The sequence below is a fragment of the Neolamprologus multifasciatus genome, chromosome 11, assembly GCF_963576455.1.
Source record: "Neolamprologus multifasciatus chromosome 11, fNeoMul1.2, whole genome shotgun sequence".
Taxonomy (NCBI): domain Eukaryota; kingdom Metazoa; phylum Chordata; class Actinopteri; order Cichliformes; family Cichlidae; genus Neolamprologus; species Neolamprologus multifasciatus.
The window spans coordinates 23,013,723-23,030,437 of NC_140449.1; the positions used below are offsets into that span (position 1 = coordinate 23,013,723).

Genomic DNA, 16,715 nt, shown 5'->3' on the forward strand with positions numbered 1-16,715 from the left:
ACAAATGTAAAACAACCTTGGTAGTTTGAAGTGAAACTAATAGTTGTTGGTTATATTTTGAAGAAAGTAATCATTTCTTATAATTAATAGAGCACTAACGCACATTCACATTTTCATAAGGCGACTCGGCAGTGGAAATGCCAAATATAAAATAGTCGTTTTTGCATTACAAAAATGAGAACGCGTACCTATATCCTGTGGATTACGGTAATGAGCAGCAGCCACTCTGTGCGGGACTTCTTTACGGCCTTCCTTCAACACAAGGCAGCGTCTCATGATTCATTCAGGCAAACACAGGCAGTACAACACGGGCCAGACAACAGACGCTCTTCCGAGCCAGGGTATCAAGAGGCTGGGTGTCCAAACTCAGAGCAGGTGTCCCACTGCAAGGTGGAACTAGCGAGCTTCGTCATGGCGGACGTTGGTGAGCTTTTGATGTCGGTTTTGTCCACAATTCGGGTCCCGAAACCCGGGGACCGCGTCCACAAAGACGAATGCGCCTTGTCATTTTCCTCACCGGTGAGCCATTTTTCCTTTTGTAAATCAAAACTTCAGCCGATAGACAGTGTTGCTGTGTTGTATTCCCTTCCTCTTTCGTGATTCACACTAACGTAACGTTTTGCCAGTGCTGTCTCACTTTAATGCTCTGTTTTTCTACGTTTTCCCCATTTCAACTAACTAGCAGGTTAGCCTCAAGCTAAGCTAATAATGCAATGTAATGGAAACTTAGCGGCTATAGCTTGTTAGCTAGCTGTGTGGGTTTAACTGAGTAAGCTGTCAAACTAAGTCAGTCACAACTGTTGCAGGACCATTGATTATGCAAATGTAACTTTGCTCAGAGTGTGTCACACTTAACAGACACTATTTTTCTGTGGACTTTAAAATAAACGAGCATTGCTTAACAGCAAAGGCTAGCAAATTGACAGGAGTGCTAGTTACTTTCACTGTAGCAACTGATGCTGTGACATGCTTAAGACTTATAAATCGCATCCAACTGTAATTTGCAAGTGGTGCGAGATAAACAGAGGACAGTAAGCATTAAACACTGTCTGTGCTTCCTTTACAGGAGAGTGAAGGAGGCCTGTATGTGTGCATGAATAGTTTCCTGGGTTTGGGGAGTCAGTATGTTGACAGGCACCATGCTCGTACTGGGCAGAAGGCTTATTTGCACATCACCCGGACTCGTAAGGCCAAGGTGGGACACTTTATGGTTAAAATACGGTGATCTAAATTATATTTGTCTCTATCAGCACCATCCTTTTACATGTCCAATCACCTACTCTCAATGCCAACAGAAGGAAGATGATGGTAACTCTGGCTCTGGACACCCACCTAAGAAAAAGCCCACCAGACTGGCTATAGGTGAGTGCATAAGCATGCATGTATCTTTTTAAAAACTGTATGGGTATCACTTTTTCCTAGAGACACATATGCTTCCACCCTTGTTGTTTTTGTTCTTTTCAGGTATTGAAGGAGGGTTTGATGTTGAGCAGGAGCAATATGAGGAGGATGTAAAAGTGGTGATTTTGCCAGACAGGCAGGAGGTGACATCTGAGGACCTGGCCACCATGCCTGATGTCGTAAGAGAGCGGGTGAGAGGTCTTGTTTGTTTTCTAGTCTGTTCAGGTTTACCCAGGTTGTCAGTAATTAATTTCAAATGTTGGAAATCTCCTTACTATATGCTCAGTTATCAAACAAGATACCTGATGCAAAATAATTATAATGCCACATCCTGTTTCAGTGTGGCATGAAATAGGAAACCCATCCCTTTTCTTTGTTATTTACGTTCACATGTATTTTTTTCTCTTCAAATTATAGTTAAAATGAAAGGAAATCCACTGATTTGTTTTTGAAAGTTTAATAAATCCACAATCTTTTAAAAGTCTTGCTATAATTTTGTTAAATAATACTGCACCAAGATTTTGACCAAAATAATCATTATGATTTTTACCATAATCACACAGCCTTACATTATCTTAGCAAACAAGTGAACCTTTTCAACAGTCCTTTAATACTAGAACTTGGGTGACATGCATATAGGTGTAGATTATGATTTATGGTTGATAAACAAGGCATTTTCTCTTGTTTCTCAATTGAGTTGGATGTGAGCACTCAACTGTGACACAGTCAGATTTAATGATAAACAGTTTTTGAACACGTCAGCCCCCTAGTGCAAAGTGTGAGATCTCTGGATGCTCCTATGTGTAAATAGTGCAAATAATTGTCCAGAGAATTCACAGTGACAGTGGGCATGATGTGTCCTGCCCTCCACATGCTCTGTCTAGGCAGCTGTCTCGGCTAAACCTCACAAGAGTATTTCCAGTAGTGAGAACACGACCAGAGTGGTTTATCTCAAGTTGCCTGCCTCACTTCAGACAATGTCCAGACCTGACTGCCAACATTTTCCAGAGTTCATGCTTTTTCTATTGTCAGTTATCAAGTATTTGAAGTTTTATCAAATCACTTAGATTGTAGGTGGTAAGATGTGTATTCTTTGAGTAATGTTTGGTTTATTGTTTTGAGCTGTATTTGTTACCATGGTGGAATAATTTCTGGTGTCGTTTCTTGATACTTGGCTGTTTGTTTGTGTGCAGAGGATGCATAGTGCTACTATATCATCTCTTTATCATCATCTAACCTTTTGCCTCCTTTCAGTCTGTTTGGGATTTTCTTTTTCTTTAAAGAAAAATTGCTGTGCTTAAGAGCAAGTGGATTTCAAATTAGATTTTCTTGAAATTTGTCCCCCTGCTGTCCACCTAGGTGTCCCTGTCTATGGCGGGTATCATGGCAGCTGACTCGGTGTCTCATACCTTACAAGTTCAGCAGTGGGATGGAGAGGTGAGACAGGAGTCGAAGCATGCCGCTGACCTTAAACAGCTAGACAATGGAGTCAAAATCCCTCCCAGGTGAGGTCAAAGTTCTATTATTTAATAAACTTGCTGTGCAGCAGCTCACATATTCTCTTCAAATTTGATAAAAGATGTGCTGGCTGTTAGGGCTGGGCGATATGGCCTAAAATCCATATTGTGGTATAATTTGAATCATGTGCGGTAACTATATATTGCGATATTCTTTTCATCTGTATATATTGATATGTCCAAATGACTGAACAGTATAGAATGTCATTTTAAGAACATTTATTGTGCAAAAGTTTTTTTGTTTTCTTATTAATTACAAAACTTTTCAAATTATTTTTAAGATGTAACCGATCCTTTACCAAATAATGTAACACAAATCTTAAATAACAAATAAAAATGAAGGTAAATGTGAAAAAATCTTTGAATAAAAAAATACAAGTAAAATATCAGTAAAACACTAAATTCTAAAATTATAGTTGTTTAAGATAAAGTGCAAATGTGCCTTTGGAAAAGATCAGTCTGTTGGTGTGTAGGGCCGTCTTTTGTCTTTCCACTTGACTGACTGGGCGTTTGTTGAGGGCGCAGTTTTTGGCTTTCCTCATATTCCAAAATGTTCTTCGCTATTACTGTACCCGGCATAATTTGCAGATGATATTTTTCTGCTTAACATCCGACTGCTTAAAACCAAACACGGTCCATATGACCAATGTCACACCAGTCCCCTTTATGATCACCTCCTCCTCCTCCCCACCTTTAAGCTCCATGCTTGCAGCCGGTGCGATGCTTTTGACCAAAACAGGCGCAGCTTGATGACATTATCAACATGCGCTATCGCAGTAGAGCGGTATAGTCAAAATCGCTACCGTTGGCCACATTCATATCATTTCTACTGTATAGTGTTTTTACTGCCCTCCCCTACTGGCTGTCTATATGTACAAATCTTATGGAGTTGCCACAGGTGTATCCATTTTAGTTGAGATACTGCCTTTCTACATTTAGAATCCACTGATTCAATATTGATCCTGTTCCCTTTTCAGTAATACATTGTAAAAGAGAGAATGTTGTCATTTAAGCTTTATAAAGGCCTGTTATCTTTATATCAGAAAGTGTGTTTATTGGAGGCTTTCTCTTCTGTCTGTCGTAGTGGCTGGCGGTGTGAGGTGTGTGACCTCCAGGAGAACATTTGGATGAACCTGACGGATGGCAAAGTTCTGTGTGGCCGCAGGTACTTTGATGGCTCAGGAGGCAACAACCATGCTCTTCTCCACTACCAGGAGACCGGTTACCCACTTGCTGTCAAACTCGGTACCATCACTCCTGATGGTGCTGGTAAGCGAAAAAACGATTTGATAGTAATTGGTTTGTGTTAATTAAATAAAATTTTTTTTACAGAGCTTATGCATATGTCTGAAGCTCTGTCCCTGTGCTGTTTTTTTTTTGTTTTTTTGTCCCCCCCCCCCCCCCCCCCCCCCCCCCCAGATGTGTATTCCTATGATGAGGACGACATGGTGCTCGATTCCAAGTTACCAGAGCACCTGGCTCACTTTGGCATTGACATGATGACCATGGAGAAAGTAAGTTTTGTTTTTCTGCTGATTTTATTTTGGATTTGTTCACTTATCGACCAATGCAAGTTGAGAGCTGTCATATTTCTTCCTGGTTTTTAATGTTATGCATTAGATCAAGGTCTTGTAGATAGAAGTATTGATCAATCTGCTGCTTTATGATTGGAGTGTTGTAAATTTAGACAGGGATATGGGACTTTTTCCCCCTTTCTGGTTGCAGACATCCAAATAATGGTGGTGTCTACTTTTGTCTGTTAGATAGCCATTGATTCTATGGTGTTGCAAAAATTAAGGTCTAAAAAAGTTGCACTGCTACTGAGCTGAAAATACTTAAAAAAGATACTTCTCTTATTGAATGTCTCATCTCTTCTGATCTGGTTTTCATTTATTACTGCTTTTGTTTTTTGTTAACTACATATTATGTTGTTCTTAATATAATAGTGCTTTAATACAATTATTACTGCTTATCATATCGATCTACTTCCCTTTTTTTCTGCAACACCTGTTTCCTCTTTGAATCCCTGCTGTCTTTTATTTCTTGGCCACCTGCTTCCCCTCTTATGCAGAGTGCAGTCTACACAGCTGTCTTGTCTAAGATGTCTGTACCTCTCACTGTGTACTCTAATGTTATTTCTTTTCTCCCTGATGTTTTTCTGTACACACCTAATGATGCTGCACAGCCGAGGAGGTGAAAGAATTGTGGGATAGTAAAGCAGAAGACAGAATACAGCAATTAGTTGTATATTATAGTGTCTTGTCTGCCTGCCTGGTGTCATTAATGAGTCATACTGCCTAATCTCGTTTATCAGTTTTCTTAATATAAAAACTTTTCTTTAAGCTTTTATAATATTTTATCTTGCAAAGAATTTTGCTTTCTTACGCCGCATATCTTGCCTTTACTTGTAAGATAAGATACTTTGTTTATCTTAAGTTGAGAAGTTATGGCAACACAAATATTAAAGATATGCTATAACATGCTTAAAGTGGAATAAGATAAACTCAATGAGGCAAAAAATAAACATGCAAACAATCAAAATTAAATTTTGGGGAGCATCAATGAATAACTATCTAAATATAAGTTTGGATTACACAATTGTCTTTCTTATGAGGAAATCATCTTAGGTTAAAGTTCTGCATCATTAACCAAACAATATTGAACTGTGTCATTGTTCTGTTGCAATATCCAATTTCAGCCAGGCTTGACTTATTGGTCAGATTGCCTCATATCTGGCTAGAATACTTCGGTAACAGAGAAGGTCATGGTTGACTTGATGATTGTGAGCACCCAGGTTGTATGGCTGCTAAACAAATACAAATCATCAACCCTTTACTGAGCTTGACAATTGGAACGAGATGTTTGTGCTGTTTGGTTTTCTCAGTATGTGGTGCTGTGTATTACAGTCAAGCATGTCCTCTTTGGTCTGATCTATCCAAAGGAAATTGTTTCAGAACTCTTGTGACTAGTTCAGATGCAACTTTGCTAACCTAAGCCACGGTGCTGTGTTTTTTTAAGCAAGATTTGTTTCTCCTGGAAACCTTTTAAAAACAAGCCATAGATTTTCTAATCATGAAATCAATGAAATTTAATAAAATTTAATGTTTAACACACTGAGGCCTGTACAATCTGAGATGTAGCATTTGGGTTTTTGGGGTCTCTGAGCATTATGTGGCCTGACCTTGAGGTGACTCAAGGTCAGGCCTATAAATTGTCAAATCCTCTGATTTTATAGAGTTGGTCAATGAGAATCTGTTACCGTTACCGATCTGTTACTGATAATCAGTTAATTGATTAAAACCTCTTAATTACTATGGAAGCAGTAAGGGTATGCTTAGTTTTTAATTAGACTGCATAGTCTTGTAAAATACTGAAAATTAGCAACAGCTCTAAACTCTGTGTAGCACATCAGTTTTTGCTTCACATTAGAACTAACTTAAATTGCATTGTCCCTTTTAAATAAATAATGAAATGAAATTAATAGTCATTTGGAAGGCCTCTGTGTTAACTGATGGAGCAGTCGGTGTAGCGATTCAAACTGAATTCATACAGCAACAGCAGGTGCTACTGGCCTTGGCAAGTAATATGAATGTATTCCTCAGCTAACAGTTCAGTATTTAGGCCACAGAAGCGTTTCTCCACATGGTGTAAACCGATGTTTCATTCACAAACAGTGCAGTCCCTACACTTTTCTAAACCACTCAGATTAACTGAGCTCTGCCTGAAAAGTCCGGAAGCCAGATACAGTCACCCAGTCCAGGTAGTGTGATTGCAGCCACCATACTTACTGCATTGACTTTTCTGCTTTCAGACTGAGAGGACAATGACAGAGCTGGAGATTGCTGTGAATCAGCGTGTGGGAGAGTGGGAGGTGATCCAGGAGTCGGGGACCACCCTGCGCCCCCTGTTTGGCCCCGGCCTGACTGGCATGAAGAACCTGGGAAACAGCTGCTACCTCAATTCTGTCATGCAAGTGCTCTTCACCATCCCAGACTTCCAGAGCAAGTCAGTAACCTCCTTTTTTCTTTTGTCCAGCATGTTATTTCTTATGGCAAACTGAACATTTTAGATGAGTCCAAAGAATTTCCTTCAAGCTTTTCTGTCCGTGCCTCGCAGGTACGTGTCTAATATCGACAAGATAATTGATGAAGCACCGAGCGACCCAACCCAGGACTTCAAAACCCAAGTGTGAGTTTCCTCATTTTAAACTACAAGCTTTTGTGTAATTATTAAATGTTTTCATTTGTACTGCAGGAGAGAGAAAGCGACTCTTTTTAAAATGTTAGACATGTTTTCGTGCTACTTTAGTTTTCATGCACATGTATTTACATACAAACATATGGCTTTCTGATATTGGTGTCACACACAGTAAAATCAAATAAGCCATCTGCATAAATATACACAGGCACATTTACAGTGTGCCAGCTGTCAGCCACGAACCCAATTATTGTGTGCTTTTCTGGCAGCTGCATTTTCAAGAGTGATAATTGTCTTTTAATGTGTAAATACTGCCTTTCTCTTTTGAAAGGCGCTATTTTTAGACAGACTTACATCGACACCTGTTTGCTGTTATTTCGATAGCACAGCAGGAAATCAACTAAAGAGCCTCGCTTTACAAAAAAAAGAAAAATCCATTATTGTGAAAACAGAAGGTCGACGCAGCTCATGTAACTTGACTCTTTATCAACAGTTTGATATAATAAGATTAAGTCTACTTGCTATCTAATTTTCTTGTTTTCATTAAACTCATATCTACTTTATTCTAAACAATCTCTGCTTTTCAGTAGCTGCGCAGCGACCTTTCAACACAGATAATAATATCAGCTCCATGATTAGATTTTCCAGATTGTTATTTGAAATAAAAATGTAAAAAATACATCTTGGTCTATATTTAAATCCACCTCGTGCATGAGGCTCTGGGATCCCGTTGGATGTGCATCTTGTCAGCTTTGTTTGTTTATTACAGAGCCAAGCTTGGTTATGGTCTGCTGTCAGGAGACTATTCCAAACCAGTACCAGACCCAGGAGAGGAAAATGGTGCAGCTGAACCCAGGGTAAGCAGACAGAATCAGTCATACTGGATCCAAAAAAAATATCCGTCCCTTATGCTGGGATTATCGCTCAGAAGTGAGTGAGCCTATAGTACAACCAATGATGACTCCCACAACTTAGAAATCCTTCTTCTCCGGCTTTGCTTTCAGGGAGACCAAATCGGAATAGCACCGCAAATGTTCAAAGCACTTGTCGGGCGGGGCCACCCGGAGTTCTCCACCAATCGACAACAGGATGCTCAGGAGTTTTTATTGCACTTCATAAACATGGTGGAGGTAAAGTATCACTCTCACTGTATTTTTAATTTGTTTGTTTGTTTGTTTTTTGGCCTTTTTCAACATTATTGGATAGACACAATGAAGAGAGGACAGGAAAGTGGGGGCAAAGAGAAGGGGGAAGACATGTGGCAAAGGGCCGCGGGTCGAACTCGAACACGGGCCGGCCGCTCTCCGCCGTATGGCATGTGGTCTTTTACTTTTACATTTTTTCCTTCTTATTTTGTTTTAAATGTCCATTTTCTTCTTCCTACAGAGAAACTGCCGCTCTGGGTCCAACCCGTCTGAAGCCTTCAGGTTTCTGGTGGAGGAGCGGATTGTGTGTCAGCAGTCACAGAAGGCCAAATACACACAGCGGGTGGATTACATCGTCCAGCTGCCCGTGCCCATGGACCAGGCTACCAACACAGGTGAGGACAATCTCTGCAACATTAACATTTTGTTCTTTCCAGGTATTTAGACTTGAAGACTTGAGCATTTCATTAAATAGAAACCCGTTATTATTATTATTATTATTATTATTATTATTTTTTTTTTTTTTTTTTTTTTTAAATAACAGAAGAGCTCCAGGAGGCTGAGCGCCGCCGTGAGGAGGGGGACTCATCAGCTCCGACAGTGCGTGCACAAATCCCCTTCACAGCGTGCATGGCAGCTCTCAGCGAACCAGAGATCCTCACGGACTTCTGGAGCTCGGCTGTTCAAGCAAAAACTACTGCTACCAAGTATGAAGAGAGACGCCCTCATAATGGAAGTAGTGAACTGGAACAGATTTTAAAAGATCTTTAGTAATGACAGCCTTTCTCTCATTTATCAGAACGACCCGCTTTGCCTCTTTCCCCGACCACCTGGTTATCCAGATTAAGAAATTCACCTTTGGTCTTGACTGGGTGCCCAAAAAACTGGGTGAGCAAAGATATGGTTACATTTTTGTTTTGAAAACATGTTTTGTTTTTTTTCTTGTTTATAAATTTCTGTGTACAAAAATGCACGCCAGAGGGGTTTACTATGAATCAAGTTTGTCGTGTCCAGGCTGTCTTTGAGTCAACTGGCTTAACAAAGCATAAAACTCAAGTAAGGGATTAGGGGTATGAACTCTTTGTGAAAGTAGGTGTTTGAAAAGTATTTTACCTTATTTTCTTTTTTCTTTTTTTTTGGCCGAACTGAGTGTCACCTGCTTCAGTCAGACATTATTAGAAAAAGAGGTGATGGAGATCCTACAAAAATAGGCTGTTTATTTAAAAAAAAAAAAAAAAAACATTAAATGTAATAAGCCTATGCTGGTGCTGCAAAATAAAATAAGAGAGCAATGCTACATTGTTGAGATTTCAAAGGCCGTCCATACATCTATTCATCCCTCCTATGTGAAGTCATGTCATGGTAGTGGCAGGCTAACCAGGGTATTCCAGATGTCCTTCTTCCCAGCAACACTTTCCAGTTCTTCTTTGGTGATCTGAAAGTGTTCGTAGGCCATATGATATATATATATAATGCTTCCAGTTAGTTCTAGGTATACTACGGGGTCTCCTCCCAGCTCGACATGAAACTAACTCAGCTGGTTCCTTTAAACACGAAGGAGATACTTCTGGATGTCTGAGCCCCCAAACCCTACAGACAAAAGTCATCATTTGATCTTTACACAGAATCCATAACTCATAACAGTAGTACGAGACAGTGCCTACATTACTACTGACCCCTCATCACTTGTGAATGGGAATTCTGTCGCCACTGTGAGGATGAGGGAGTGCAGTTTTTTTGTTGGTTTTTTGTGGGGGAGTGGTTGTCTGTTTGTTATTGTTTTTGAATACTTGCTGCTTCCATGCTTCTGTGTATAACAAAATATTTAAAAATTGTAGATGTGTAACATTTAAAAATTTTCAAAAAAATGCTTAAAATATTTTGATTACTGAAACTGTAGATTACTGAAAATTAGATTTCTCACTAGGGAACAACCACCACAACATTACAAACTGCAATGAAATCAAAATATATTGTTTAAAAAAAAAAAAAAAACCCACACATTATTAGCCATTGACAGGAAGTTGACATTTCGAATTGTACTTGATGATGAGTGACTTCAGGTGGTTTGTAATAGTGTGACTTTTTTTCTAATGCAGACGTGAGCATCGATGTTCCTGATACTCTGGACCTGAGCGGGCTACGTGCAACTGGCCAGCAGCCAGGGGAGGAGCTTCTGCCAGAGGTGGCCCCGCCCCCACTCATTACACCAGATGTGGAGGTTAAAGGTATCCTGGGTTCCCATGGCAACGAGGAGGACGACTCGCTCTACTCCCCACTGCTGTGTCAGTCTGTCATTTCTGCTCTTTCCCTCTCACTCTCATTCGCCCACCTTTGTTTCCTTCTGTTCTTTAGTTTCTGCCTTTTCTGTTCTCACGCGTCCTTCAGTTGCCTTTTTAAAAAACATTTTTTGGTTCAAAACAAGGTTTTGGTTCTGTTTCTTTCTGAGCATCAGTTTAAGTTTACATTAAAATAAGTTACAACATTTCATTTTCATATTTGTTTTTTTCCTTTTGTAAATCTTGTGCTGTTGTACCAAAAACGACATCCAAGTAATTCAGCTGTTTTCAACTCTGTCTTAGCTCCAGTCCTCGATGACTCCACTGTGTCCCAGTTATGTGAAATGGGATTCCCACTAGAGGCCTGCAGGAAAGCGGTGTATTACACGGGGAACACTGGAATTGATGCTGCCATGAACTGGATCATGAGCCACATGGATGATCCAGGTGTGTAGACCAACAGTGATTTACCAAAAATCAAACCATCTCACCATGACTGTTGCTTTTCACATCTTCTTTTACTTCTGATTGGCTGCAGACTTTTCTGCCCCCTTGGTGTTGCCTGGCTGCAGCTCTGGACCTGGAACCACACCCACAGAGAGCCTATCTGAGGAGCACCTGGCGACCATCGTCTCTATGGGCTTCAGCCGAGACCAGGCAACCAAAGCACTTCGAGCAACAGTCAGATTTTTTTTTTCTCTCTTAAAGGGATTAAGCCTTAAAAGAGGGGATTTTCTTAATAGCATCTCAGGCACACAGTTTCTGCTGTCTCCTTTTTAATCAATGAGAAGAAAGGTAGATTACAGAGGGAGGGAGGATGAACTCAGGGCTGCAACAAGTGCAGTAGTAAGTAACATCTGTAGTATATAAAAACACTAGACCAAAGCTGCCTGCATACAGCATGAAAGCTGTAGCTTGACATTACATGATCCATTGGTCTTGGGGTGGGACATAGGGTATTGTTTGAAGTTCACTGACACACCTTGATTGTGAGCACTTGGTTGGATCGATCTTCCTCCCTCTTCAGGGACTCCTGAAAGATTCTTGTAAATGGTGACGTAGTTCTGACATGACCTCATATAGCTTAACCTACCTAAAGGTGTTTGGCACACATTTGAGCTTCGGGAGATGGTTGATGACTCGGCATGCAGCCAAGCACAGCAGCTACTTCTCCCCAGAACAAATACTAACAGCGTGTTAAGTAATCTTTCTGTGCTGCTCCTGTCCTCTGATGGTCTTTCATCAGTTGTCTTTGCTCTCTAACAGTTAGACTCTTGGACGTATTTGTGATCAACAGAGACTCAGCTTTAAGCTTAGAAATTATTTGACTCTTGACTGGTGTTTGTCACACAGAGTAACGTCCTGGACCGGGCAGTAGACTGGATCTTCTCTCACCTGGATGACCTGGAGTCCATGGATGTGTCTGAAGGAGGTCGCTCAGCTGCAGAGAGCGAGGGCGGCAGGGATCCTCCACCTGGACCCCGCGTCAGAGACGGACCAGGAAGTAAGTCCATAGGAGGAGATGGAAAGAGGAGAAATAATCTTTATAATCAGATTGTGTCTGCTCACGGTAGTTTAGACTATGTTAATAAAGTGCTTTAATGTGTTACAGTCAATCTCTTTTTCTCTTGTTTGTCCAGAATACGAGTTGTTTGCATTTATCAGTCACATGGGGACGAGCACCATGTGTGGCCATTACGTCGCCCACATCAAGAAGGACCAGCAGTAAGTATTTTAGACACATTGAGGTTCGAGACGGTGGTTCCTAACATTTCTCACCTGAAAAGAAAGAGACTCATGAGTCTCTTTCTGAACTTTTGCTCAAACACGAGCAGTTCCTTAAAATGTAATTTCATACTTCATACTACTTTCAGCTCAGCCAGTCTTTCATGTTCATATTGGCTTTTACAAGACTTCATGATGTTTAAGGAATATTTCACAGATTTGGTTGGAAATTTAAAATCACCTGTCATAACAATAAAAATACCGCAACAAAATAACTGTGATTTACTGCATTCATGTCCCCACTTGCACAAAGAAATTCCTGAAAAACTTTTTATTAAATGTGCTTCCTGGTCCCTGAATTTAATTTATTTTCTAGTGCAGGCCATCTGTAAAGAATTGCATTGAAATGATAATAAAGTAGCTTCAGCAGGGGGCACCATACTCCACATCTGTTCTGACAAAACTCATTTCATGGCTGCTGATGTGCACAGTCTGTGTTAATCTGTCAAAAAAGTGAAGGTTTGAAGGATTTATATCAATCTGTCACCAACATAACTAAAGGAAAAATGTTTGTTTCATGTCTGAATAATGAAAATGGATCAATTTCTACTGAGTCCTGCTTTAATGTGTTATTATGACATCTGTACCTGAGTTGTTCATTTGGAGGCAGCAGGTGCTGTTAAACAGGCCTTTGTAAACTGCATTTTCTGTGTGTGTCTCACAGATGGGTGATCTTCAATGATCAGAAGGTGTGCGCTTCAGAGAAGCCTCCCAAAGACCTGGGATATCTCTACTTCTACCGCAGGGTGGCTGAATGAAGCAGAGCAGCGTTACGCTTTAGGTGAACGAGAAGATACGTGAACGCTAACAAACACCCATGACAAAATTCATAGTTGCACTCCACCAAGCTCTTGCAAAAGTCCTGGCACGCTTCACAACTGACAAAAGTGTAAATAAGTCTCTCAGATTGCGTATTACACACTCAATAAATTGGTGCAGATGTACAGATGAGATGTTGGGCTGATATTTTTCTTGAAATCCTCTGATTACAAACCACATGTCTGTTCAAAGAGCAGGTTTGGTTTGTTTCCTGGGCCTTGATGATCGGTCAGCCATCTGTTCAAGTTTAGCTCACAAATGATTTCAGAAAACCTGCTTCAGGGAACAAGTCCCAAACATTAGCGACTTTGTTGAGTCCCTTCACTTGTTTTGTTAACCCCGACTATTGATTTCCACTGCCATCAGTAGTCACTGCCGCCTCCGGTCCCCTCTTCTTTCATTGGATGATTGCAGCTTGGTGTCATCACTCCTCCTCTACCTGTTAGTGAGGACAAAAGAGTTAAACACCCACAATAAGAGAAAATGTCAGTGAATAAAAAAAAAAAGAAAAAGAATAAAAACAAATGTGTGTTACAAAAAGGAAAAGCACCAAATCAGCTTGTTTTCCTTCAGTTTGGTGAGGGTGATATCTGGGTGATTCTTGTTTTATTTTGTTTTTATTTTTGAACAGAAATGCTTTGTTACTTCTGCTGTGGCAAATAAATAATTGTCTTTCTGTCAAATAAAGTGTGGTCTGTCCTTTTGCATTATGCAGCTTCTCTTTTTTTATTTTCACATCCTGATTACAGACAAAAGTATGATGAACTGCCATTTTGTGTTGACAAATGTGCAGTTTAAGCATTTATAACTTGGGTTAGAGTGACCTAAACTGCACCCACCACTACCAAAGAATGGGTTTCTCTTCAGATGCTTTCAAACCTCTTTAGTATTTGTGTCTTTGTGCTCATGTTGTTGGTGAAGTGAAGCACAGAGAGGATTCATTAACTGCTAAAAGACAGAACGTGTTCAGAATTAAGGTAAGTGCTCAACCTTTTATTTAATTAATCCCAATTAAATCTCATTTTCGACCCTGGTGCATATAGATGGTTTAATATTTGAGGGTAAAAGACTTAAGTTGTAATTTTTTTTCTTTTGTCAGTTATGGGGCGTAAACACAAAATATCTTCAAATGATCCAAACTAGTTTCATGTATAGTTGTAGATGAGTTTTGGCATTCTTTGATGTAAATACGATTTTATTTTATGAGCATTTGATCTCTCACTTTACTCAATTTTAACCAATTCTTTTTAAAAGCCTCTCCTTTCTGCTGAACATACGAAGTTGAAGCAGTTTTATAGGAAACAGTTTAAATATTGTTTCAGACAAACTAAAAGCCACAAGATTAATATTTTTAATAAGTGACACACAGGATGGAAGTAGATCGAGGGTGTGGTGGTTTCTTGGTAGAAACTCTGCGGCTGTATCTGAAGTGAAAATGTTCACATTCAATTTGTTTCATAGTTTTATCTCAACAGTAAAACTTTTTTTAAACCCTCAGAGTGAAGATGCTGGTGTGGTTTGTGTTTGGTGAGTAAAGATACTTCTGGAAAAAATACTGTGAGTCCTGAACAGGCTGAAAGTGACGTCTCAGCAGTGAGAAGGGCATGAAGGAAAAGTGAAACTACAGAATAATGAGTCACAATGGGAAAGAAGAGGGCAGTGGTCACTTCGGTGGCCATCACCTTTTAAATCGTTCCTGTTTTGGAAGTTGCCTTGTTGTTGCCTTTCTGGTGTTTCTCATGTAGTTTTGATTTGGACCAAAGCTGGTGAAATGGCTTCAAAATGGTTTTTGCTTTCAAACGGGACAGATTACAGTTTAACTGACTTCGTTATACTGGGATTATCAAGTGTTCCCTTAATTTTTTGAGCAGTTTTGATGTAACTAAGCAGAGTGTTTGTTGACTCCATTTGTCTTCTTTTCAGTGCTGGGTGCACTCTCTGCTGCAGGTGAAGTTTTTGTTGCAAAAGTCGGGGGGAAAGTCACATTGAAGTGTGGGGTCAGCAGCTACAGACGCTCTCTGACATGGCATCATGGAAATGACCTTCTTCATAGTGTTGATCAGAGAGGCTTCACTCGCCAAGGTACTTGATTATCTCAGAACACTTAACAGTAAACATCCGTATGTGATGATTACATTATATTAGAACATATTTTTATTTTCTGTATTAGGCGCTGCTGAACTTGTGCGGAGGTCAGTTGTGAGACAGACAAATCTGGAAATCTCCAGTGTGACAGAAACAGATGCTGGACGGTTCACGTTTGGCAGATGGGACACATCATGAACATTCGCTTTCTGTGTTGTCAGGTAAACAGTTGTGCGATTTACTCTTGTAGGTCAGTTATAATGGAAAATAATATACATCAATTTAAAATCTACTTTTTACAAGTACACACACACACATTCCAGCAATTTTACCATGAATTTAAGGGGAAAATTCAAAATAGCAGAGAGCAAAATACAGATTACAGTACTGAAAGTTCAAGTCTTAAAACCATAGAGTCCTACATTTCCTATAATCCAACATCCATCACAAACATTTAAATTTCTGTTAAACGTTTGTACTCCATACAAACATCATCACCTCTGTTCAGGGACTCAGGAGGTGGGCAGGGATAGGTATGGCAAGTGTTTAAGTTATCTTAAAAAGTTTATTGTACAATCTGGCCTAAAGTGTTTTGCAGTGCAGAAATAAAAGTTACCATTTTTCCACTTGGTTGTAGTAAACTATCGTCTTTTTCTGATGTTATGAGGGTTTTTCATGTGTCTAATGAATTTGGATCAAGTCCCTTGTTCATCATGACCTCCTCTCTCTCTTTATGCTTCTCACTGTGTCCTCACCTTCTGCTGACAGTGTCGGTCTCTGTCACTCCCTCTGCTGATCTCCTGCTGGGCAGCGAGGCAACGCTCCAGTGTGACATGAAAGGTCTCATTGAAGGTTGTGAAGTGAAGTGGAGTAGCCCAATTGTAGATTCACCTGAGTGGTCACCAACAGCTCAACTCAACCCTGTAACAAGCTCACATAATGGGACCTGGCAGTGTATCATCACCTGTGGCAGCGATCAGCTTAGTGAGCATCTGACCATCACAGTCCAAGGTAATACACAGATACTGGAAATGCAGACTCCTGTATTCCACTGTGATCAAAAGAAAAACAAACATGTGTTTTTCTTTCCAGAGCCGCCTCCTACAACATCAACAACAACAGCTTCACTGTGCAGATCGAAGGATAGCCCAAAGACCACCTTTGCTATTGTGTGCTCAGCTTTGCTTTCTTACTTCCTGCTGTGATTAATAAATAATTATTTTTATGTCAAACTGTGTTCTTATGTGTTCATTATGAATTTCCTAAGTTTTTTTCTTAATGTACGTAACTATATTAAAAAAAGGCAAAATCTGCTCAAAATTAAGGGCACAACCTACATTTTAATAGAGGTAATATTTTGTAAAGTGACAGTTGATTTAATGTGACTATCCTGAAAACACTTTATTTCTGTTCTAAAACAGTCCAAATTGCTGGCCGAGCCACCAGTTTCAGAACAGACTGAATATTTAACGTCTTTCATGAATAGA

The 16,715-nt window shown here is 39.9% G+C and overlaps 1 protein-coding gene and 1 pseudogene across 4 annotated transcripts; both read left to right on the forward strand.

Annotated features, from left to right (window-relative positions):
* The first annotated feature begins 220 nt into the window (after positions 1-220).
* usp5 (ubiquitin specific peptidase 5 (isopeptidase T)) lies at positions 221-13,275 on the forward strand. 3 transcript variants are annotated; one of them, XM_085178071.1, is made up of 20 exons: positions 221-519; positions 1,067-1,195; positions 1,299-1,362; positions 1,465-1,592; positions 2,761-2,906; positions 4,003-4,187; positions 4,338-4,432; positions 6,730-6,923; positions 7,035-7,106; positions 7,885-7,972; positions 8,120-8,245; positions 8,502-8,655; positions 8,805-8,967; positions 9,060-9,148; positions 10,360-10,545; positions 10,843-10,986; positions 11,078-11,220; positions 11,893-12,043; positions 12,180-12,264; positions 12,989-13,275. In XM_085178071.1, the coding sequence occupies exons 1-20, from the start codon at positions 412-414 to the stop codon at positions 13,080-13,082; spliced, it is 2,544 nt and encodes an 847-aa protein (XP_085034197.1). In that variant the 5' UTR covers positions 221-411; the 3' UTR covers positions 13,083-13,275. The 3 variants fall into 3 exon arrangements, with proteins under 3 accessions (XP_085034197.1, XP_085034196.1, XP_085034198.1); XM_085178070.1 differs by having other exon boundaries at positions 222-519; positions 1,296-1,362; XM_085178072.1 differs by having other exon boundaries at positions 223-519; positions 1,296-1,362; positions 10,360-10,488.
* Positions 13,276-13,949: 674 nt separating this feature from the next.
* LOC146508487 (uncharacterized) lies at positions 13,950-16,508 on the forward strand (annotated as a pseudogene). Its single transcript, XR_014876941.1, has 6 exons — positions 13,950-14,124; positions 14,644-14,670; positions 15,067-15,225; positions 15,314-15,449; positions 15,997-16,239; positions 16,321-16,508. The product of XR_014876941.1 is annotated as an uncharacterized LOC146508487 (transcript).
* The last annotated feature ends 207 nt before the right edge of the window (positions 16,509-16,715 follow it).